At 42.8% G+C, this 23,381-nt stretch overlaps 2 protein-coding genes and 1 long non-coding RNA gene across 3 annotated transcripts in view; 2 read left to right on the top strand and 1 right to left on the bottom strand.

Annotated features, from left to right (window-relative positions):
- Positions 1 to 10,167, top strand: part of LOC130522166 (ATP-binding cassette sub-family C member 4-like) — a 19,666-nt gene extending 9,499 nt beyond the window's left edge. The window contains exons 11-32 of the mRNA XM_057026216.1: positions 9 to 98; positions 185 to 376; positions 2,067 to 2,161; positions 2,301 to 2,387; positions 3,003 to 3,099; positions 3,863 to 4,060; positions 4,167 to 4,304; positions 4,398 to 4,435; positions 4,509 to 4,612; positions 4,719 to 4,865; positions 5,851 to 5,930; positions 6,041 to 6,191; positions 6,269 to 6,388; positions 6,478 to 6,588; positions 6,678 to 6,778; positions 6,918 to 7,109; positions 7,180 to 7,335; positions 7,553 to 7,642; positions 8,003 to 8,175; positions 8,255 to 8,360; positions 8,875 to 9,009; positions 9,674 to 10,167. Of these exons, the coding sequence (XP_056882196.1) occupies positions 9 to 98; positions 185 to 376; positions 2,067 to 2,161; positions 2,301 to 2,387; positions 3,003 to 3,099; positions 3,863 to 4,060; positions 4,167 to 4,304; positions 4,398 to 4,435; positions 4,509 to 4,612; positions 4,719 to 4,865; positions 5,851 to 5,930; positions 6,041 to 6,191; positions 6,269 to 6,388; positions 6,478 to 6,588; positions 6,678 to 6,778; positions 6,918 to 7,109; positions 7,180 to 7,335; positions 7,553 to 7,642; positions 8,003 to 8,175; positions 8,255 to 8,360; positions 8,875 to 9,009; positions 9,674 to 9,778 (2,706 nt within the window). The 3' untranslated portion in view covers positions 9,779 to 10,167. The remainder of the gene's footprint in view (positions 1 to 8; positions 99 to 184; positions 377 to 2,066; positions 2,162 to 2,300; positions 2,388 to 3,002; positions 3,100 to 3,862; positions 4,061 to 4,166; positions 4,305 to 4,397; positions 4,436 to 4,508; positions 4,613 to 4,718; positions 4,866 to 5,850; positions 5,931 to 6,040; positions 6,192 to 6,268; positions 6,389 to 6,477; positions 6,589 to 6,677; positions 6,779 to 6,917; positions 7,110 to 7,179; positions 7,336 to 7,552; positions 7,643 to 8,002; positions 8,176 to 8,254; positions 8,361 to 8,874; positions 9,010 to 9,673) is intronic.
- Positions 5,208 to 23,381, bottom strand: LOC130522167 (ATP-binding cassette sub-family C member 4-like). Its single transcript, XM_057026218.1, has 32 exons — positions 22,578 to 23,381; positions 21,855 to 21,965; positions 21,481 to 21,601; positions 21,168 to 21,392; positions 21,004 to 21,093; positions 20,744 to 20,907; positions 20,409 to 20,534; positions 17,884 to 18,133; positions 17,513 to 17,626; positions 17,332 to 17,421; positions 17,008 to 17,199; positions 16,818 to 16,912; positions 16,636 to 16,722; positions 14,572 to 14,668; positions 14,304 to 14,504; positions 14,082 to 14,219; positions 13,643 to 13,680; positions 13,460 to 13,566; positions 13,237 to 13,383; positions 13,084 to 13,163; positions 12,856 to 13,006; positions 12,636 to 12,755; positions 12,440 to 12,550; positions 12,262 to 12,362; positions 11,993 to 12,184; positions 11,764 to 11,919; positions 11,105 to 11,194; positions 10,857 to 11,029; positions 10,672 to 10,777; positions 10,397 to 10,528; positions 10,203 to 10,247; positions 5,208 to 6,746 (listed from the first exon to the last, which is right to left on the bottom strand). The coding sequence occupies exons 1-31, from the start codon at positions 22,646 to 22,648 to the stop codon at positions 10,206 to 10,208; spliced, it is 3,918 nt and encodes a 1,305-aa protein (XP_056882198.1). The 5' UTR covers positions 22,649 to 23,381; the 3' UTR covers positions 5,208 to 6,746; positions 10,203 to 10,205.
- LOC130522171 (uncharacterized) lies at positions 18,421 to 19,718 on the top strand. The gene is made up of 2 exons (XR_008949568.1): positions 18,421 to 18,703; positions 19,136 to 19,718. It is a non-coding gene; the product is annotated as an uncharacterized LOC130522171 (long non-coding RNA).

Here is a 23,381-nt window from a genome sequence, read left to right as displayed (position 1 = left end):
CTCTACAGCATGTGGATGCCCCTTCTCTGCAGAATGTTTCCTTCAGCCTTAACTCAAACCAGTTGATCGCTGTAATTGGCCCGGTTGGAGCAGGAAAGGTTGGTTGTCTCTTCATGTCAAACTAAGACAGATGCAGCACTATTGTCAGAAAAAGTTTTGTGCCTAATGTTTACTTTTCTTTCAGTCATCACTGCTGAGCTCAATCCTGGGAGAACTGCCTAAGGAAAAAGGGGTTCTGACAGTCAGTGGTCAGATGACCTATGCCTCCCAACAGCCCTGGGTGTACCCTGGAACCATCCGCAGTAACATCTTGTTTGGTAAAGAGATGGACCCACAGAAGTATGAGCGAGTCCTAAAGGCCTGTGCTCTAAAGAGGGTGAGAGATTCAAGTCTTGCTTTTAATCTTCAGTGTTTCTGAAGCTGTGTCTTCATGTGTTATAAAAAGCAAAAGATCAAATGCAGGTGACTGCAGCATCATAACTGGTGCAGATTTTGTTCAGCTGTTGACTCAAAAATCCTAATCTGTCACATGAAGTGATGGCGGGGGAGCAGTCAGTCAGTGATACTGCAATACACTATTTTTAAAAAAGGGAACATTGCCCATCTGCTAGTGTTTGGATTTAGAAGGTGAAATATTGTTTCATGTTATTGGGTTGCTGTACTGGCCAGTTTATTGCCCAGTCAATTTATCTTGGTTGATTATGTAGCAGTTTCAGAAACACTGCAAATAAAACAGAATGTATCCAGAAATCATATGCAGCTTCCCTTGAACCAAAGCTGTAGCTCCCACAGTGGGCCACAACCTTTGCTCTCTCCAGGATGAAGTTGTAGGATGACATTTCAACTAATATCTGTTTACTGAAGATAAATATATACTCAGTTATTTACCATCATGATTCAGCTTATTTTACTTCTGTGTTTCAATGATTGACCCCTAACTGCACGTGTTCAAGTGTAACCGTCTTCAGTATTCTGTAAGCGCAGATGTTGAACATTGACTTTAATTGTCATCATATAGTTAAAGAAAACTTCAAAATTAGTGACCAAGTCATTGCTCTTTGACTTACCTAAGTCAGTTTGATTGCTTGTACAATGATCCAAGGTGAGAAATTATGCAGTCTTGTAAACTAAGAAATGTAACCAAAAGTGATACTTTAATAAGATGAAGACCCAATTGTTTAAAACGTCTTTAGCTATCTTATGCTAATTGCACTTATGTCCTAATGTACCAGTAAAAGTAAATAATATATATGATACTGTAAGTAGGAAAGACTATTGTAACCAAAAGAATTTAATTATAGTTTAAAAAAAATGTTCCTCTGTTAAAAAAAACACAACAAAAAATTAATTTAAGCAAAATTTGGCCAGCATTAATACCTCATTTGTCTTCCACACACCATCTTGAGCTAAAATTCAATAAATTACTTAAGGTTAACAAATAGAAGTAAAGTTATTTTAAAATCTGTTATATATGTATTATATGAATGTAAAATGTTTTAATGTCCAAGTTTAGGACAGAAGCAGAAATATTGTAAATGTATTTGGATGAAAGCATTCAAAACCTGGCACGTAGCTGTGTAATTTATTTGGATGTAACCTTGGCTGTAACTGATGTCCAAATTTTTGTTGTTTATAAGGTAACATTTCAAACATACCTCAGTCAGGGGGAGAAAAGTATGTCTAAAATCTGGCTGGCGTCTGTGATAAATGGACTTTAACCTTATTAAAAAGTTGCAAGATCTACCAGATTCATTCCAGTAAAGCCATGTAAGAACCTTCTGTACGCAGCTACTGCAAACATTGAAATGTGTCCTGCATATTCTCATATTTTGACAATTTATCGGCCTCTTTACTCGTGTTTCTTAGATACCGGTAGTATTGTTTGAAGAGCATAACAAGCAAATATTTATCTTATTGGAGGCTGTTGATGGCTCTGGTGTAGTGATAAGGACATTCCCCGAGTGTTAGCCTGAGCAAGGCAGCCTAAGTTGCTTTCACTTTTCATTTCTTTGTATATTTTTTACATTTTAGTATTGTTTCTCTTGACGTTATGCTGCCTATTGCAGGATTTACAGCTTCTCCCAGAAGGAGATCTGACATTGATTGGAGACAGGGGAGCCACACTCAGTGGGGGACAGAAAGCGCGAGTCAACCTGGCGAGGTCAGTCACTTTTTTTGGGGAAAATAAAAATATTTTATGGCACTATATTATGGCACTTTACTGGGGCATGTTTGCTGCCATTGCGTTAATGTTTATTCAGAACTTGTTTGAGATGCTAAACTATTGTGTGTTACTTCAGGGCTGTATATCGTGATGCCGATATCTACCTCCTGGATGATCCTTTAAGTGCTGTGGATGCTGAAGTGGGGAGACATCTTTTTGAAGAGTAAGCATAAAAGTTTCTTTTTCAATTGTTTTAGTAGGAGAGCAGACTGGAAATGTGTCAGGCTGGAAATGTGTCCAGTGCCTTGAGATGGTGCCGTACCTTAAAACGGAAATCCTCCATCCGTCTGGTGTTTATTTTTTTTTTTTTTTGCTGCCATTGATTTGATGTTTATTCAGAAGTCATCCCACACAGATGCACAGTAGGCTGACCTTGTACAGCCATTTGTTAAAGCACAGCGGTGGTCCAAACAGGAAAGCTCTGGAATGCTCTGTGTTTGAAAGTATGTTTATCTTACTGTAAACTAGACTATCCAGAAAGAAAATCCAGTATCTCAAATAGCCTTGAGAAAGCAAAAGGTGGGGTAAAACCTCTGTCAATTAGACAATATATGCAACCCTAACTATTCTTTTCTAACAGAGCACCCACTGAGAGTCATTTTTGCTTTATGTCTTATTTTACTTCCCTCCTGGCCAGCAATTTGTCCGGCTGTTTAAAAGGGCTTTATAAATAAAGTTTGAGTTGTATAACATGGCATCTACAATAATGGGGAAAAATGAGTAGCAGTGTTTAAGTTGATAATAATGAAATGATCTTTATTGTGCCTTTATATGTCAGGTGCATCTGTGGTGTCCTGAAGAACAAACGCCGTATCCTGGTGACTCACCAGCTGCAGTACCTGAAAGCAGCTGACCAGATTCTAGTGCTCATGGAGGTAGGCTCACGCATGTCCAAAAGGCCTCTCATTCTAATAAAAGTAGTGAAGGTAGACGGCAAACTCGTGCTACACCTCAATTTTACTGATGCATACACATGAGAGGCTATATGTGATGGTAATTATTAATAAATGAATAATTAGGAGCACAGTAGTACATTAAAAAAATCCAACAAGTAAATATGACAGTAAAACTGATCTGACTGTGGAAACACACCTGACCTGTTTGAGAACAAAGACGGTTGCGTGCGCTGCCTGGCAACAGAAGTATTGGTGCTCAGACACTTGTCAGTATTCACTAGTGCAAAAGATTGCAAAGCTTACATTAAAAACTAATCTTAACAAATGGCAACTGGTTCAAAATGCAACAACCTGACATTTTAATGTCGGGTCAGCTAGTGATGGTTTTACTTTATCATTAGGTTTGGGCCTGGTTCTTAATCGGAGTCAGCACTTCTGTTGCAATGTTTCTCACGCCTGATCTGGGCTGTATCTGGGTCTGTACTCCAGAACTGCTCAGTGCTGGCTAGAATACAGCTGCAATGTCTTCAGTGGGGAATTGTTTTAAATGTCAAAAAGAAGCCTGATGCTTTTATTTATTTATATATTTTTTTTACTGCTTCCTTATGGCTCCAGTTATTGGCTTTAGAAGCCTGGTTCTTGAATAAAACTGTATCAAAGAACAGAACCTTATTTTAAATATTAATAAACCCATGCCACAGGCTCATAGAGCGTTATTAAAAAGATCTTGTGCACATGTCAGGGTCACATGGTGGCGAAGGGGACGTATGCTGAGCTGCAGCAGTCGGGGGTGGACTTTACATCTCTCCTGAAAAAAGAAGAGGAAGAGGAGCAGCATCCCTCCCACGACTCCCACTCCAGGATTCGAACGTTGTCGCAGAACTCTGTTGTTTCTAGATCCTCCTCTCTTCACTCTGTCAAGGATGGAGAGCACTTACCAGTTCGTTCCTCTTTTTTATTCTATTCTTCTGACTGATGTTGTTTCACTTGTGCGGTGCCATTTCACAAAATTAGAATTGTGAGTTACTCCATTGTTGTCTGAACAGGCAGAGACGGTGCAGACTGTACCAGAGGAGAGTCGAGCTGAGGGAAACATAGGACTGAAGCTATATTTACAATACCTGAGGTCTGGAGCTAATGTTGTCGTTCTGCTGGTTGTCCTACTTTTTAACATTGTGGCTCAGGTATGTGGGGAAACCCAGCTGGGGGCGCTAAAGAGTAAATGTTGCTACTGTTGTTTCCTCTGACAAATGACCGTTATTGTCACTGTTTTGCAGTTAGCATACATCATGCAGGACTGGTGGCTGGCCCACTGGTGAGTATAAAGAAGGAGATGTCCCTCTTTTCTTGTTACAGTTGTGTAATTTTGTTTTATTTTTGCTCATCAGGGCTGATAACCAAGAAAGTCAATCAACTAATATTACTGTCATCCAGAATGGAAAAAATATTACAGAACAGCTGGATACTGACTTCTACCTGGGTATTTATGGAGGTAATATGAAAATGAACTTTTAATCTGCCTATTCCCAAACTTGTACAGGCTTTTTTCAGCTAATAAGGAAAAAAATTCTGTTTTGTCTTTTTTTTTTTTTTTACAGGTTTGACATTAGCCACGGTTATTTTTGGATTTATTAGGAACATGTTCCTGTTTAATGTGCTGGTGAGATGTGCCCAGTCTCTACACGACCGCATGTTCACAGCCATTCTAAGAACACCTGTACGCTTCTTTGATATAAACCCTATTGGTAAGCTTACTTTAAAAGTTTCATAATCATCTTTAAACATTGACCGATCAAAGCATCGGTTTCCCAAATTGCTCTTTTTCATGTATGAGCAAATGTTTATTTTGTCATGCTAAAAAAAATCTACAATATTCAGTGCAATGGTTTCAAACACTTAAGTAAATATGGCAGTACAGAATTCTTGCTATCATTTGAAAACCATTATGAATTTCCAAATGCATTCTCTTACCTAGAAGGCAGAACTTCAACCCGTTCCATTCATGGCAGCATCTAAAAATTATTTTGAATGATTGTTTTTTTTAATCAGCTGACTCATTGTATGTAATAAAGAAAGGAGAACTCCAGTAGAATATAATCTCGGACAATTTTAAAATTCAAAGGACACTTTAGGACAAATAAGGACATCTGGTCACCCTGGACACCGCCATGGTTGTGATCACTTCAAACATTCATTCATATTATTAGATATTCCACGTCAGATTAACAGCTGTTAGATATCAGTGCGTAACAATGTGGCACATTTTATTCTAACAAACATGTTTTGTGCGTTGATAATCCCGATGATGGGACAAAAAGTAAAAGCAGCAACATGTTGACGCCCCAGTCCTACTTCCAATGATAATGTTTTACAGTAGTTTGTGTCTGTTAAGACCCACACAATAAACAAAATATTGTCCTAAACATTAAATTCAAAAATACTTACTACCGTCATATCAACCATTTGAAATGTCCACAGTTGGTAGCTTTTGGATCGAAGCCATTCATTTTAGGATATGTTTAAAAATTAGAGGAACACATTAACTTGTCCTTGACTCACTTCTAATGTGCATTGGAGGTTATCCACTGATGTTGTCTTGCTTGGTAATTTGTCATGTCAATCATCCAGCTTATCTAAAGCATAGCCTAATGGGTCTGTTACAGCCACTAGAACTCGACGCTAAACACAATCCATAATGTTTTCCGTTTATTCTCTCCTATCTCACCTCAGGAAGAATATTAAACAGGTTTTCAAAGGACATTGGCCAATTGGATTCTAAAATGCCATGGATTTTTGTGGATTTCATTCAGGTAAAGGCTTCAAACAAACAGGAACTGTCACTGCCACAAATTATAACTTTCTGAACATGTTCAAGTTTTACTTTTTAACATTCAAAATATACATTTCTTGTTCTGACCAGTTGTTCCTACAAATCCTGGGTGTAATTGCTGTGTCAGCGTCGGTCATTCCTTGGATTTTGATCCCTGTGCTTCCCCTCCTCCTCGTCTTCATCTACCTTCGCCGCTACTTCCTGCAGACTTCACGAGATGTGAAGCGCCTTGAGTCAACCAGTGAGTTTTGCCCAGTGCAACATTGAAAATCGGGTTTTGTGCATTTCTAACATGCACTCTTGCTCCTCATCCTCCAGCTCGAAGTCCGGTCTTCTCCCACTTGTCCTCATCTCTTCAAGGCTTGTGGACCATCCGAGCATTTCAGGCAGAGGACAGGTTCCAGAAAGCCTTTGATGACTATCAAGACCTGCACTCACGTCAGAAACCTTTGATTTTTCTTTTTTTCGTATCGCGTAGAAACTTTGATCACTGCAGAGTCATTTATTTATTTGTTCAACGTTAACAGAAGCCTGGTTCCTGTTTCTGACCACGTCTCGTTGGTTCGCTCTTCGTCTTGATGGGATCTGCTCCATCTTTGTCACGGTCACTACCTTTGGTTGCCTGCTGCTCAGAGACCGTAAGGAGACGGAAGACAAACATGGGGGGACTCGAATCGGTCCTTGTTGATGTAATCCTGTAATCCAAGTTGCTTTCCTGTTGGTGTAGAGCTGGATGCTGGCTCTGTTGGCTTGGCTTTGACCTACGCTGTTACGCTGATGGGAATGTTCCAGTGGGCTGTGAGACAGAGTGCAGAAGTAGAAAACTTGGTAAGCTTTTTTTAAAATCATAATAAACCACAAGAAGTAGAATTTCTCTCCACAAAGGTGGTTTTAAATTTCTGATTACATGCCTCTCTGCTTTTAAAAATGCTAGTAGCTGTGGATAAAACCTTGCAGTTGTCTTTAGATGACGTCAGTGGAGCGAGTGATTGAGTACACTGAGCTGGAGGGTGAAGCACCATGGCAAACCCAAAAACGTCCTCCACCTGATTGGCCCAGTAAAGGCTTGGTGACCTTTGACCAAGTCAGCTTCTCCTACAGTGACGACAGCCCGCCGGTCCTCCACAGCTTGAAAGCCATGTTTCTCCCTCAAGAAAAGGTTGGGCTACTTTTCTGCCTCTTTTGTTCTGACCACTTTCATGCTCGGCTGATCAACTCCTCTCCCTCAGGTTGGTATCGTGGGTCGCACCGGTGCTGGGAAGAGTTCTCTGGTCTCGGCACTGTTCCGATTGGCAGAGCCTAAGGGGAATATCTACATCGATGGCATTCTGACATCAGAAATCGGCCTCCATGACCTGCGTCAGAAAATGTCCATCATCCCCCAGGTGAGTAAAAGTTAACCTCCACTTGGTTCATCACCCGTTGTAAAAAATGTTAAGAGAAATGATTTTTCTAATCTCTTCCTGTCAAATTGGTCTTTTGTGAGTAGCCCCACTGCACAAAGTTGCTCAAGTTGTCTGTATGAAGCTTATTTTTGCCAAATCAAGACTTTTAATACCGGTAGTGGCGTCATCACTACTAACCACCAAATCTGTTTTTCAGGACCCAGTGCTGTTCACAGGTTCCATGAGGAAGAACTTGGATCCTTTTAACCAACACACAGATGAGGAACTGTGGAATGCTCTCGAGGAGGTCAGTAACTATGTTAACTATGAATTAGTTTTAAGGAAGACAACACTGTATGCAGCTTGAAATCTAGATGTTGGTTTTAAATGAACCCTGTGCATAAAATTACTTAGCAAGGATTTTTGGGCCAGTAAAGTGTCACATATCATTTTCATTTTAGACACTAAAATTTTGTGGAAAATCTTTTAGAAAAGAGTTTCTGAAACAATTATTTGGCAAACTAAAGGTGACAAAGGTTCTGTTGAATTCTATCAGGACTTTTTGCATCTACATTTTGGTTTCAGTGCTTATTTCATACTCATCCTGGATTGGCAGCCATTCGTACATCCACAGCTTTATTAACAAGGGCTTCAACATTCTCTGCAGGTGCAGCTGAGGTCAGTGGTGGAGGATCTACCAGGGAAGCTGGAGACAGTTTTGGCAGAGTCGGGCTCCAATTTCAGTGTGGGTCAGAGACAGCTGGTGTGTCTGGCCAGAGCTCTCCTGAGGAAGAACCGCATCCTCATCATCGACGAGGCCACGGCCAATGTTGATCCCAGGTACTGCTGACCAGCGTCTGTCAGCTCAGTAATACGACGGTCATCGTTTCATTAAGTTCCTTCGCCTGTGACTCTACAGGACAGACGAATTGATCCAGAAAACCATCCGAGACAAGTTCAGAGAGTGCACCGTGCTGACCATCGCTCATCGCCTCAACACCATCATCGACAGTGACAGGATCCTGGTGAGTTACAGTGGACACCTAACAGCTGTTGGAAGCCGACAGAGGTCTATATGCACCACTACAAGGGATAGGTGGAGGCTGATCACCTCAGAGATGACATGATTTGCCATAAGTGCTGCCACACATATAAAGCACACACCTCCACCAAGCAGGCAGCATTTACCCATATGAGGGTGTAGGTACACTCACACTCGCTACAGTTAACGAGCACAGCAGATGATGATGTTATCCGTATGCGTGCTGTGAGACAGTTTTTGAAAGCCATAAGGTTTTCCACAGAAAGAATGGAAGGTCCAATTGAGCAATGAACACCACTGAAGAGGTTGGTTCATTCTTCCTCAATAAGTGGTATCAACCATGTGTGAAAACTAGCCATAATTACCCTCTGTAGATTTTAGATGCTCTGCTTTCATGTTTTATGTTCAAATGACACAAAAAACACCTGTCGTCTTAAGTTTTAGGTTTTTATTTTTAAAATGGTATTATCCGAAGTCTAAATAGGGATTGTTTTTAGGTTCTGGATGCTGGAAACATTCATGCATATGATGTGCCGTACACACTACTTCAGAATCCACGTGGCATCTTTTACAAAATGGTGCAGCAGACGGGGAAGCAAGAGGCAGCAGCTCTGTTCGAGGCATCTAAAGAGGTGAGTTGACTCTGACCTTCCTCTAGGCCAGGGGTGGGCACCGAGGGCCGTGTCCAAGCCAGCCTTTCTGTCCTACAGGTAAACCCTTTCACCTGGGGTTCCATTTACCTTGGTGAAGGCGGTTTCTCCCTGGTAGGATGCAAAACCTGGCTGGATTCCCGCCTTCGTGGATTGGACTTGCCCATCAGAGGAGGGCAAATCCATTCCTGGAGGGTTGGATTGAAGCCGGGATTTGTGATTTTTAAGGATGGCTTTTCCAATTTGACATGGATGAGTCAAACTGGAGGTACTGGTCGGTATGTGTTAGTTTTCTGTAGACTTCGATGGTGAGGTTTCTGTCCTCAGTGATCTTTTTTTGAACTGCACAGTCCAGAAAGGCTAGACTGTTTCCTTTTACATCTTCCCGGGCGAATTTTAGATGCTGGTCTGTTTTGTTGAGGTGATTTGAGAACACTTCTAATTCTTGTGATTGAATTTTGACCCAGGTGTAGTAGTTTGTTGTAATTTACTGAGACCTAAATTCATATTAAGACTTGTGGTCCTGATTGCTGACCCCTGTTCAACAGCACAGATGGGGTTCTGTTGTCAATAATGATGTATAAACCTTAGGGGCAAAACAGCTTTGGCTCCATGCAACTCTGACAAATGTTCCAAATCTCTCCAGGCTTATAGAAGCAAGAGCCACCCCAACATGAAGAATGCACATGCAGAAATGGAGGACGTGGGCAACAAGGAGGGTAACTTGGTTATCTTTGAGACAGCTCTGTGAGCTCAGGGAAGTTTTGTCTGTAGCGTCTGGGCTTATTACACCTCTAGTGACAAGAGAAGGTGTAATGGGTCAAACTGTCAGGGATATAAATCCACTAACTGGGTTTCCTTCAAGCTGAAAGTTTGGAATCCAGTGCTGTATAAACCACATGCAATTTTTGCATGTCTTTATGTATTTGTATACTTCATATTCAATGAAGGTTAATCATTTTCAGAACATTCTGACCCAAAGTGCCTTACTTGATCTATCTGAATCTGCACTGTTCAAGTTATTATAGTTTTCTTTCTAAATCTATTTATTCAAATGCTGAGGTTTTTCTGTCTGGTTTTTTTTAATTTTCCATAGTAACATGACAAACACTATAAAGAGCATTTCATAAATGTCCTAAAGTGTCAATGTTTTGTTGAGCAGTGTCATTACTTACATGTCACATGGTAGACAAGTCATCTCCATTACCCCTCTGTGCTGCCTTTAAAAGAAAACATTAGAAAGTGTGATCAATTCTAAACAAATGTGAGATTTAGGTTGATGGAGTATGAATGAGAAGCTCAAACACATTAAACATGACTGTCATCAGAGCCACTGAAAATGGACGGTCATGCCTGATTGCAACTTTACCTGTTTGGCTGCTTCCAGCAGAGCTGCTGCCTCTGCTGGACCCAGCTGTTGCACAATCTTATTCAGAGCACCGTCGATCTGGAGCAAGGAAAGGGGACGGTCGAATTCCTGGATGGAACCATTATCCAGCACCTCCAACCACAAAAAAAGAAGTCACAATGGCAAATGAGTGGGTCTGGTGGTGCAGAACTGAGGTTGAGTAGATTTACTGGGCAGGAGGAATTTAAGTTCCACCAAAAACTACTCAAAGGAAACATGTTAAAAGAAGCACGTACCAGGATCCTGTCACTGTCGATGATGGTGTTGAGGCGATGAGCGATGGTCAGCACGGTGCACTCTCTGAACTTGTCTCGGATGGTTTTCTGGATCAATTCGTCTGTCCTGTAGAGTCACAGGCGAAGGAACTTAATGAAACGATGACCGTCGTATTACTGAGCTGACAGACGCTGGTCAGCAGTACCTGGGATCAACATTGGCCGTGGCCTCGTCGATGATGAGGATGCGGTTCTTCCTCAGGAGAGCTCTGGCCAGACACACCAGCTGTCTCTGACCCACACTGAAATTGGAGCCCGACTCTGCCAAAACTGTCTCCAGCTTCCCTGGTAGATCCTCCACCACTGACCTCAGCTGCACCTGCAGAGAATGTGAATGTGGAGGAAGAGTTCGAGGACAGGGCAGATGAAGGGAATGTTCAAAATGGTCGCCTGCCTCTTCCAGAGCATTCCACAGGTCTTCATTGTTGTGCTTGTTAAAAGGATCCAGGTTTTTCCTGAGTGTGTCAGTAAAGAGGACCGGGTCCTAACAAGACAGGAGCAGAGGTAATACAGTCAGTTAAAAACACCTCTAAAGCAAATTACACACGAGGATTTTCAAAATCTTGGATTTTTTTTATCCATTAGAGATCCCACACGTGAAGCTAGTGTGTTCCGATCATCCCAACACACCACACTGTCACAATGTCAATCCGGAATCTCGTCCTCCAAGCCGGAAATCTCATGTGATCACAGGAGATCTAACAACAATTACGATGAAATGGAAGAGGATGGGTTTGGGGACTGTTTTTAAAATAGAATGAAAAGGAATATGTGGAATTGTGGAGGCAGCATGAACATGAACACGCCTGTTTCCTTGTTCCTCAGCCCGCGTCTTGATTGGCTGCTTTCTTTCGTCGAGACTTTTTGGACCCGGTTATCGGGACAAATTTGCTCTTAACACACCTCAGACCACAGGATATCTTTAAGGATGATCTTATAAGACAAGATCATTGGTGTTTGCCGTCCTTGGTTAAGAGGGGGGGAATCGAGACCAAACCAGTTTGATTCTCGTCTTTACATGGCGTGAGTAATTGGTAGAGGTCACCTGTTTACCTGGGGAATGATGGACATCTTCTGGCGCAGCTGATGGAGGCCGATTTTTGATGTCTGGACTCCATCGATGAAGATGTTCCCCTCAGGCTCCACCAGACGGAACAGAGCAGAGACCAGAGAACTCTTCCCAGCACCAGTTCGACCCACGACACCAACCTGATTCACAGATGAACCAAACTATCAGCAGCTACAGTCATCGCATACAGCTGCTTCTGCCAAGGTTCCTCACCTTCTCACTAGGTTGCAAAGTGAAACTGATGTCTTTCAGGACCAGAGGTCCATTAGGGCTGTAGGACATGTTCACATGGCTGAACGTCACCTGACCTTTGTTGGGCCAATCAGGAGGAGGTTCCTGTTGGGAATTCCAGGATGCTTCACTCTTCACCTCTGTATACTCCACCACTCTCTCCACTGAGGTCATCTAAACAGGCACATCTATCATTAACTATCCATTCTGCAGGTTTTGGCTGGTTGATAAATATGACCCTCATTTCTCACCATGTTTTCCACCTCGGCACTTTGTCTCATTGTCCACTGGAGGTTTCCCACCAGTGTTACAGCGTAGGTCAGCACCAGACCCACCTCTCCTGCCTCCAGTCCTGACAAATGGACAAATTGCTGACTAAGGCCTCACACCAGCTGGTTTACAATTAAAAATGGTGTTTCCATTTCTCACCATTTCTAAATAGGATGCAGCCAAATGATGCTAAAGTGATGAACACAGAGCAAATGCTGTCGAGTCGAAATGCGAACCAACGGGAGGTCATCAGGAACAAAAACCAAGCTTCTGCATGGGGGAAATTGATTCAGAAAGAATTTGTAATGTTATCATCTTATTCCCAGTCTCATTCCATCGTGAGTAAACGCTCAACCTGAATGCAGGTCCTGATGTGCATCAAAGGCATGCTTTTGTCTCTCCTGTGCGCCGAAGGCTCGGATGGTCCACAATCCCTGAAGAGATGAGGACAGATGAGAGAAGATGGGACTCCGGGCTGCGACACAAGACAGGCAGGAAATAAACAGTCATGAGCAAAAGGCGTCCATCTCTGACAGGAGCATTCTTCAAAGAGGCAAAACTGAGTCTGAACATACTCGTGGCCTCAAGACGTTTCACATCTCGGGAAGTGCTGAGGTAAAAACGCCTCAGGTACAGGAAAAACAAAAGCAGCGGAAGGATGGGGACGAGCATGACGGGGATGATCGAAGCTGCCACCGCCACAACGCCGACATTCTGCAAAAATAACTGAAAAGCAACAGGTGTTGCTAAAGGTGGATTCATCAAACTTCTGAGGGGAAAAGGACATTTCAACACTTTCTTACTTGATAGAAGTCTACAAAGGTGATGGGTAATTTGGAGTCCATCAGCCCAATGTCCTTGGAAAACCTGTTTAGAATTCGTCCTACAAAGTTTAAAAGTTGAAGTGTCAGGTGTGTGGGAAGACTTGTGGAGAATAATCTGAAAACCAGCCTCACCAATGGGGTTGACGTCAAAGAAGTGAACAGATGTGCGGATGATGGCGTGGAACATGCTGTCGTGCAAATGCTGAGCTGATCGCACCAACTTGTGAAAGATTAGGAAACATCTGGTGTAGCCAAACACCACAGCTGCAGCTGTCAGACCTGCAGCCAAAGCAGAGCAGAAAATCATTCAAAAACCAAAACCTTTTGGTCGTTTTGGAAGCAAAAGAAGTCTCACCTGAGTAGATACTGAGGTAAAAAGTGAGATTAAACTGATGTGAGGGAGTAACATTAATGTCAGTGCCTGCAACACTGGCTGTGCTGTTATAGAGCTCCTCTTTGGCCCTAATGGACCAAATACAACATTAGCACACAAATAGAGAAAGAATAACTCCACAGGACAGAAAACAGCTACGCTCACCAGTGTACTAGCCACCAATCCTGCAGAATATATGCAACCTGGGGAGAGAATTATACCAAAAGCCCAGTAATACACAACGAAAAGAAATGAAAAATAATCTCAGGCTGACGTTTAAAAGTTATAATGGCATCGTTTGTTTATGTGGCGACATCTAGTGGAAAGATAACAGATTGCAAGAACCCTTAATCCTTGGCGTGAAAGATTGCGTTGACAGCCAGGAAGCACAGAATAGATTTATATCAGGACTTTTCTTTGTGCCTAAAATCACAAAAGCAATTTGCACACCTATAAACTTCACGTGTGTTATTATATTTGATTTGTGGCAAAGGATTATTCAAAGTCTTTCAGTGAACTTAAAGACATGGCAGGACAAGAAGGATCGAAATGTAATTCACTGCATATGACATTTCTCTGGCTTAACGATGAACACATGACTTACCTCAGCTATGACACTGAGCAGTAAAATAAGCATTAAAACCAAGGTGTTGCAGCCTGCAGTGAAGTACTTGTAGTAAATGTGCAGACTGACGTTTCCCTCAACTCGAGTCTCCTCTGACATGGTAAGAACCGTTTCTGCCTTTGGAAAAAGCAAGAATTTCACCAGTGGTTTTTAACCATCGTAACCATAGTAACCATAGTACGACACTATGGCTGCACATACAGGAGGTTCCTCAGTGTCGCTGCAGTCTGGAGGCAGGAGGCTGCCAAATGAACAAGTGGTCTTCTGGCTGTGGATCGACTGTTTCTCCAAATCAGCTATTTGTGAGTATTTGTCCTGCTCCTCGTCACTCCTCATCAAGGACGCGACATCGAGGCCTGAGCGCTGAAAATCCCTGTAGGTGCCCTGAGTCACGATGTGGCCCTGAGAGAGACAGACCTGTCAAACATCTGTACAAACTGAACCTGTTTTTGGGGGATAATTGGCTGACCTCTTGGAGTAGCAAAATATGGTTAGCTGCCCTCAGATGCTGCAGCTGATGCGTGACCAGGATACGACACTTGTCCTTTAACAGGCCACAGATGCACCTGATATGAGCACAAATGGGCAGAAGATCAATGACAGCCCGAGCGCCTCAGCTGCAGTGATCAATCGACATTGATCAATGAGTCTGGCCGTTGTTACACACCAGTGTTGCATCTCAGCACTGAAATCATTGTATTGACTCATTTGGTAGTTAAATCATCGGATATCAGCAAATATCAGAAAATAAGACTTAGTGAACATTTATGTACATTAACTGCATCTTTGAGCTTTTTGGACAGCTGAGATTTTTTAAATGCCATTTTTCCATTTATTGTAAATAACTACACAATGGTGGTTTGGTTCTCCACAGTAGACGTGCGCAACTTCATTTTCTTGTCTGTTTACATTCTGGAGGCTGTGTGCAGCAGAAGGAGTGGCCACAGAACAGACTGGATGAGCTGTTTGGAGCTTTCAAATATCACAGGCACCACTCCTAAATTTGTGCGAGTAGCTTCGCCCCTGCAACCGTGATGAGATCACTTCCGATTGTATCAAAGACGGCAGATGTAGGACGAATGCATAAAATGGCTGGTGTGGCACAGCACCCCCTAACCAATATACCTATAAACAGAGATTTTTCTTAAAGCTGATATTGTTTTCCTTTTGACCAGAGGAAAGAAAAACATTGCAGAAATACCCGAGTACTGAAGGTCCTTCCCTCCAGGCACTGAAAATACCACTTTTTCTTCGTCGAGCCTGTGGACTTTCCTCACAGGCTTGTGCAGTCACAATAATTTACCACATCAATGACAAATGAATACAACCCAAAACCACTTACTCTCAACAAAACAACCGATCTGACCGACCACTACCTACTCTCCATACTGATCTCTAGCAGCGCCGCATGTTGGTCCCTCTGCTGACATGATCTCAGTTTTAGGGAGACATGGCAAGCTCTAACTTTTATGATCTGTGCTGCTTTTACTAATTGGTGATTTGTTTTGGGCCATGTGTCTGTGCAGGACCTCTTTATTCACCAGTGTAAGGATCTGCACATTCTTCACTGTGCTGAAAACACCCAGCAGTTTATGACGCCTTTATCAGGGGCCTGCATAGTTGTCTCCCCACAACGTTCACGTTCATCAGCATGTGATGACCCCGAGGGGCCACACCTCGTTAACAATGAAAATGACCACAAACAGCAGCATTCAGTTAATTTGCACCCGTGTTTTCAAAAACATTTTCCCCTCACTTAACCTTTCAAATGCTAAATTTTAATCAAGATTACATTAACGTTTATAACCTCATCTTATCCATCTGTAGCTGAGCTTTTCTCATTGTCTCAAACAGGACCACTGACCACAACCAAAGCACATGTGACTCGCACGGCACCATGGTAAACTGGGGGAAATGAAGAATTCATTTAGCTGTTTCTTTGTCAATCAAATTCCAGATTGTGGAGTTTTCTCTAACTTTAAACGGGTTCTGTGTGCGTTAATTGCTCCTTTCTCTTTTGAGGAAAGGATTCCTGGTTCTACGTGGCCTCCAGGAAGAAAACATCAGGTTTCCACTGCAGGAATTTCAGGGTAATTTTAAGGGGCCAGGGCTGTTGGTGCATGTCTCCACTGTAGAAACCTGCTACAGGTTACAGCCCCAAATATTGGGGTTGATGTAAACCTGTAGTCTGGAGTTTAAGGTTTGCTCAGTGCTGACTGGGAGCAGGATGCGACGGCATCAGAAATGACCAGAACAAGCTTCCAGAACTTCTTCACTCACAGCATCACCAACCACCAGTACACCAACACAACAAGCCAGAAAAGCCTCAATCACCGTGGCTTCTTCTACATCTTTGATGTTTTCTTTGTTATAATTTTGGCTTCTGGCGGCTCTCCCGGTTGTAACTGTTGCACAATGAATCCACGGCGATGGAAACTGGCGACATTGTGAAGGGGCCCTGCCTCGCAGTGGAGACACGAGCAGCGTAATTACCAGGAACTCCTGCAGTGGAAACCCGCCTGTAGTTACTCACTGTTCAAAAAGATGCTTCCCAACCTCAGCATCCACAGCACTTAAGGGGTCATCCAGGAGATAGATGTCCGCATCTTCATACACAGCCCTGACACACGCACAGACACACACTTTAGAAAAACCTGCACGCTCAACTTGCCACATCAACAGTGGAGTATTGCCTTTTTCTTAGACCGCTCTGACCTCGCCAGGTTTACACGAGCTTTCTGCCCCCCGCTGAGTGTGGCGCCTCTGTCACCAATTAGCGTAAGGTCTCCACTGGGGAGCAGATCCAGGTCCTGGGGTTGAACACAATGGAAGACGACAGTACAATTACAGCAGCCTTCTGGGACGTCTTTATGCTGCAGTTGCCGGTGCTCAGAGCTCAGCTCACCCTCTTTAACGCACAGGCTTTCAGGACCGTCTCATACTTGTTGGGGTTCAGCTCTCTCCCAAACAAGATGTTACTGCGGATGGTTCCAGGAAAAACCCAGGGCTGTTGGGCTGCATATGTCACTCGACCTTTGGCTTGGAGTATTCCAGAATCATGAGGCAGCTCCCCCAGAATGGCACTCAACAGGGATGACTGTGAAAACAGCGATGTCACGGAGAAGCGGGCCACACTGAATGACTTCATTTGGAGTCTGCGTCAAACTATGAACTGATCTGCACATCTGGACCTACTCCAGCCTGAAGCTAAGAACATCTGTGCACTGACCTTTCCAGCCCCAACTGGGCCAATTACAGCGAGAAGCTGCTGTGGCCCCACAGTGATGGAGATGTTCCTCAGACTTGGAGCGTCCATACACTGATTTGGAACAAACAATCACACAACCAAGTCAAACTCAAGTGCTCCGTGCTCTTTAGCACAAAGCATCCCGTTATGTCTGGCTTCTCACCTTGTCCCAGAAGCAGGTTACATTCTCCATCTTAATGAGACCTTCCGAAGTCTTTGTTTCGTCCAGAGGATGCCATGTGTTTCTGCTCTTAACTTCACCCAGAAGAAGAAAATTCTGGCAGAGGGGGAGCATTAAAAGATCCTGACTATCAATATAGATTATTGGGAGTCTGACATAACCCCAATGCTGCTGTTTCCAAGACGTGACGCAAGGAAACAGTTGGAACCAAGAAGATCCAATACAATATAACAAAGTCTAGGATAGATTACAACCAAGAATCAATGAATCAATGTCCAGCTGTGTACTTGGATAAAATCTCATTTTGACAACTTAAAGCAGCTTTGACAAAGCAGAGGAACCAGAAACCATACCTTAATCCTGCGTATGCTGACCGCTGTCTCTGACAAGCGTTCCACAGCCAGAGGGAAGAAGAGGGTGACCGTCAGTTTGATTGTTCCGTACAGGGACACTGTGACGAACACGGTGCTGGCGGTGATGGCGTTTCCCAACAGAACATAGACGGTAAAGGTCACAAAGACAATGATCTTGCTGCTGGCAAAGAAGGAGGCCATGTTGAGTCCTCGCAGGTAGGAACTTTTCATTATTTGACTGATTTCTTTCCTGGAAGAATACAAGAAAACGTGCAGTTTAACGGAAGAGTGCTGCAGCTCTGTGCTAAATCAGAGATGATTAAAATTGTTCAAAAACTGTTAAAATGATGCTCCAAGAAACCAAAGTCTTCTTAATCAGCTGAACTCTCACCTGAACCCAGTAAACCTTTAATGCACTCAAAATGATGGCAATCACAACGACAGCTGAGTGGTTCATTAACTAGGGAAGATGACAATCATTGACTTCATCGTGCACCTTACACACTGCTGCCTCCTGGGTGAAGGGCTCAAAGATTCAGGGACATTTCTGCTATTTTAACTTGAGCTTTTTTCCCCCCATTTCCTGCAATTTCCTGTAAAAATCTTGTGGAATGTTGTTTCAGTTGTGCATTCGTCAGTGGTGAATAGAAGCTTCTACCTGCCTCCTCCTTCATGGCAACTGTTGCACATCCTGCAGATGTTCTTCCTGGGCAACTATGGTGTGATGCAACAACCACCAGTGGGAGATCACACACGCAGTGTTACAACACCTGCCGATACGTGGGCGGACTCCTCCCGTCTGAACCATCTCACCAACTAGGTCAGGTTTTGATACATGTAAACTTGCTGTTATAGCTAATTTTGACTTTATGATTCAAAATGTGTGTCAGAAATGGAGGCTGTCCTGACTGCAACACTTCTGTCCTCATGGTCTTTGCTTGTTTATGCTGTAGGAAGACTTCTGACTCTTGTGCTGCTAATCATGAGCCTTTCGTACTTTTCAACTGGCCATCAAAAATCAAAGATGTCATTGAAATCAAACACAAGAAGAAAGATGAGCTGATTTTGGCTATGCTTATTTCCCAATAATCAACGTGTCAGCAGAACTTTCGACATCGCATATCAGCTGGAGGTGTCAGCAGAAAGAGCATTTGCCAAATTATTTTTTCTTCAAATATAAGAATTTGCTCTTCTTCATGTTGAGATAACCACTGATTTCTAATCACATCGATAATGGCTTCACTTCATACAGGTGGACGATTCATGTCTTGTGTTGGCCATCACCAAAGGCAAATTTGCACTACGGTGAGGCTGCACTCGGTGACTGGTAGAAGAGCATTGATGGACTTTTGGCAACAGACTTTTGTACCGGATGAGTCAGCTGATAGTTTCCCAATCTATAATTAGTCTCACGGAAATCATCGTTGTGACAATCATGTTCAAAGTGATGACACATCCTCCCCCAGCCTGTTCCTATGAAAATCACACTCCCAAGCCGATTGTCTTTTAACCGGTAAGCTGTCACACTCTGTGTAATTACTGTGACTTGGGTCATCTTTATTTTACAACTTTCAGGCATTTTAAAAACAGTATAACCACCACAAATGTCTGGTAATAATTCCAAATGGCTGTTGAGAATCGCTTCCATTAACAATCTGATGCTGAGTTTGACCATCGATGCATCCTGCAAGTGTTGCTATCCACGATTGGGTAATTAGACAGGATTTTGTGTATCTATGGGATGCGTAGCTCCTGTATTCAAGGGTTAAAAATCGGCAGTTCAGTAATGTCAGGATCTAAATATTAAAACGTGAGTTTCTCCAACACAAACTAAAGCATTGTTGTCTTACATTATATTATAGTCATTTAGCAGACACTTTTGTCCAAAGCAACTTACAGTGAAGGAAGGAAGGAAGGAAGAGAGAGTTGCTCACGTTCTGACTTCGATTGGGATGTTGTTCAACCCTCGGGTAAAAAAGGTATGAAAATAGTCTGGATTGCCGTGCCTCTACAGACGGCAGTGCAGCTGATGCTTATGTGCAGGATTGTTAAAGTAAGAGGGAGCAGGTCCTGTTAGGACTCTGTGGGTCAGTAGAAGTGACCTGAACCTAATGTGGGCAGCTACAGGGAGCCAGTGGAGCTCTATCAGCAGTGGGGTAACATGGGCCTGCTTTGGTTGGTTAAAGACCAGACACACCAACACATTCTGGAGCGTCTGAAGCAGCTTCACCACACACATCAGTGCACAACGCGGCACAACTGTGAGACTGAGGCTACCCTGAATAAGTACCCGGATAGAGATGTGGTGGGTGACCATCAGCTGATGAGAAAATGAGAACTGAAGGCTGAGCAGCTGCTCAGTCTTAGGAACATCTCAACAATGAGTTGCTGACCATAAAAACTAACTAGCATAAAAACTCGTTGACATGTATTTAAGGTCAGGCAGACAAACAGGTTCTGCTGGCGGAAGATCCCATCAGTCTCAGTAAACATTAACATCTAGTAAACGTTAACTTCTTCCTGACCTTCTGACCTCCGTCACCAGAGCTGAGAATGGTTTCTCCCATGCGTACATCTTGATGATCCTGATGCCAGACAATACTTCGTTCATGATGCGGATCCTTTTATCAGCCAGGGTGGCCGATTTGCTCCTGAATAGCAAATAAAAATAAACTAGCCTCATAATACTGCAATAAAACAAACTTTGGCCATATTAGCGATGTTAACGTAGCACAGATCCACTTTCAATTTCCATTTGAGCTCATGACAGTTGTGGAAACATTAGGGGGAGGGATGAGCTTGCTGCTTTGTTTTGTATTTACTTCAAACATCACTGTTAACATTTTTTTCCATCACTTACCTGAAGATACCAAAAAGCTTTCCAAACCAGGTCTGTAAAGGCAACATGATGACGATAGCTCCCAAACCTGCTAGACATGATAGACCAACTTCGTACCAGAGAAGAATAATGATCACCAATGCTTGAAGTGGTCCCAACCACAAATAATGCAGTTCCAGGGTGATCTACAAACAAAGAAAAATATAAAATCCAGTCTGGAGGCGTGGAACTGATCTGTCTGTGAAACAGACTTGATGGCAACAAGAACTTTATCATGGTACCTCATCAAAATGATTGACATCATTTGCGAGGAGGTTGACAATCTGCCCGGTGGTTGTAAGACCCATGGACTCACTGCTGAGAGCCAGAGCCTGCAGAGACAAATGGTCCAGATTAACAAAGTAACCCACTCAGATTGCCACAAGATCTGCCAAAGTCTTCCTACCTTCCTGTAGATCATGTGACAAAGTGCCACCCTTATCTTCATGCCCAGTCTCAGGACAGTGTAATAGTAGAGATGTTGGAGGATGGTCAATCCGAAGGCAGAGAGGGACAATGCAGAAGCATAGACGTAGGCCATGGTTAGACCTTTCTGGTCTTCTGGGTCGTAGTTCTCAAAATAGTGGATAATATTCCACAGAAGAAGTGGCTGAAACACTTTAATTGCCTCCTTCGTAACAGAAAGACACGTCAGAACTCATCTAGCCCGGAAATCAATTGCTTCTCAATAGCGTCAACAAATATCTCCATGAATTTACCAGTGAAAAAACAAAGAGCCCAGTCATGGCGTAGGCCTTGCCATAGCACCTTAGAAGAACTCTGGATAGGCTCGGCTTCTTCAGTTCCTTTGTGGCCTTTTTAGATTCACAGTCCCATAACCTGCAAAAAGGATGTTCAGGATTTTACCCTGCATGACACTGAAATGGGAAGATTCACGTCAAGGCCTTTGGCCTTATTGTCCAGATAAAATCACAATGCTGCAAATATGCATCCCTCCACAGGTTCCATGTCTTCAAACGTGATACTTTCAAATGCAATCATTTTAAAAACATAAATGCTATTCATTATCTCATATTGCGATATGTGATTACCACCGACATTTAAACATAGTGACACAACATTACTGAAGTACCTCTGCAGCTCCTCTCCAACTGTCTCAGATTGATCCTCTGGAAGAATGTTGTACATATCATTTTCCTCTAGCATCCGTTTCTGACTAAGGTTTAGAAGAGGGTTTAGCCAGCTGGAATAGTGAAATGTTCAAATGAGAATTTCTGGGATAGCAAAAATAGAATCATTATACCATAAAAGGTAGGCTTATGTAAAACTGCTTTAAGTTAATACACAGCCTGCACATTCCACTTTTTATTTCAAATCTGTTTTCACTTTTATCATGAACATAAAACTGATTCTTTGAATCACCAAACAAAAAACAAACAAACACAAGGTACACTGCTGATTCAGCACAATACATTCAATCCTAGGTACACTAGAATTTTTGATACCCATTATGAAAATGTTACACCATTTTTAACGGTTCCTAAAGTCCTCATATAAATCCAGAAACACGTCAGAGAGAAATACTGTAGCTTCAGTAACCGCTTTATTAATGTTAAAATTATGAAATACAGACATTGATCATAAAGGCAAATACATTTTGTGGTGCGCTTTAATACCTGCTTAAACTTGTCATTAAATTAAAAATATATTCACTGTTCGTTAAAGACAATAACTATTAACCCCCCATAAAAGATTATTGCGCCGCGACTGTCAGCATTAGAGAGCCGATCCCATTTTCCTTTCCTGCACCGCCTGCTGCCATTAAGAATATTGTGTTTTCCAACCAATAACTCACCACAGACAAAGCTTTGAGAAAAAACCTGCGGCTGCCAGCGGGTTGTCTCGTCCGCCTAACTTTCGGACCATAATTGCCGACCAACACGTCAGTGGAGATCTTGAGAGACCACCGCTATTTGTGCGCACCACTGTGTCAGGTTCGGAGACGCGTGTTTAAACACACCAGTAGACCGGCAAAGGCATTAACGTCCGACGAAAGTTTAATCTACATGTCGTGTACGACGCGCGCACACACGCACTCAACGAGCGGATCTTGACGGCTCACAGCATGAACCAAGTAAAAGTTCCGCGCTGACGCTCAACGTGGACCGGGCTCCAACTTCAAGGCGCCGCCCACATTGAGCCACGCCCACTATTTTGACTCAACCAGCGCGGCGATGCAGAAATGTTTCACAGACGAACATACTGTACTATTACTATAATGCATTGTAAAGAAATGATATGCATGATTGTATATTTAATACTGAGTGCCATATTATCTTAGCAGCATTATAAAAGTATTAGGGGCAACACGTTTCAGTATAAACTTGAATACAACGTTTTTGTTAACATTGAAAAAAACCTGAACATGAACACAGCCTTTAGTCATGGGAAACACGGCCACAACCCCCCTGTGTCTTATTCTGCATATTGTTGATGTCATTCTTCGGAGAGAAAAATTGCCAAAATCAACCAACAACTGTTGCTCCTGCCACAGCACAGAAACAGACTAAATCAGATTCACCAGTGACCTTCTACTCGCTGCTGACTCTAGTTTCCGCTCACTCTTCTCCACCTGAATGCAGCTTTGACAACATCTTCC

Source organism: Takifugu flavidus, chromosome 3 (assembly GCF_003711565.1).
Source record: "Takifugu flavidus isolate HTHZ2018 chromosome 3, ASM371156v2, whole genome shotgun sequence".
NCBI lineage: Eukaryota > Metazoa > Chordata > Actinopteri > Tetraodontiformes > Tetraodontidae > Takifugu > Takifugu flavidus.
This window is presented reverse-complemented; position numbering and strand designations above follow the sequence as displayed.

Bases quoted from the DNA above. Each gene is read 5' to 3' on its own strand.
- LOC130522167 (XM_057026218.1), bottom strand. From the start codon at position 22,648: ATGGTCCGAAAGTTAGGCGGACGAGACAACCCGCTGGCAGCCGCAGGT. The intron at 17,627-17,883 runs GTATGGTTTCTG...CCCCTCTGCCAG, and splicing joins TCAGCATACGCAGGATTAAG to AATTTTCTTCTTCTGGGTGA. The intron at 17,422-17,512 runs GTGAGAAGCCAG...GTTCCAAATCAG, and splicing joins TAACCTGCTTCTGGGACAAG to TGTATGGACGCTCCAAGTCT.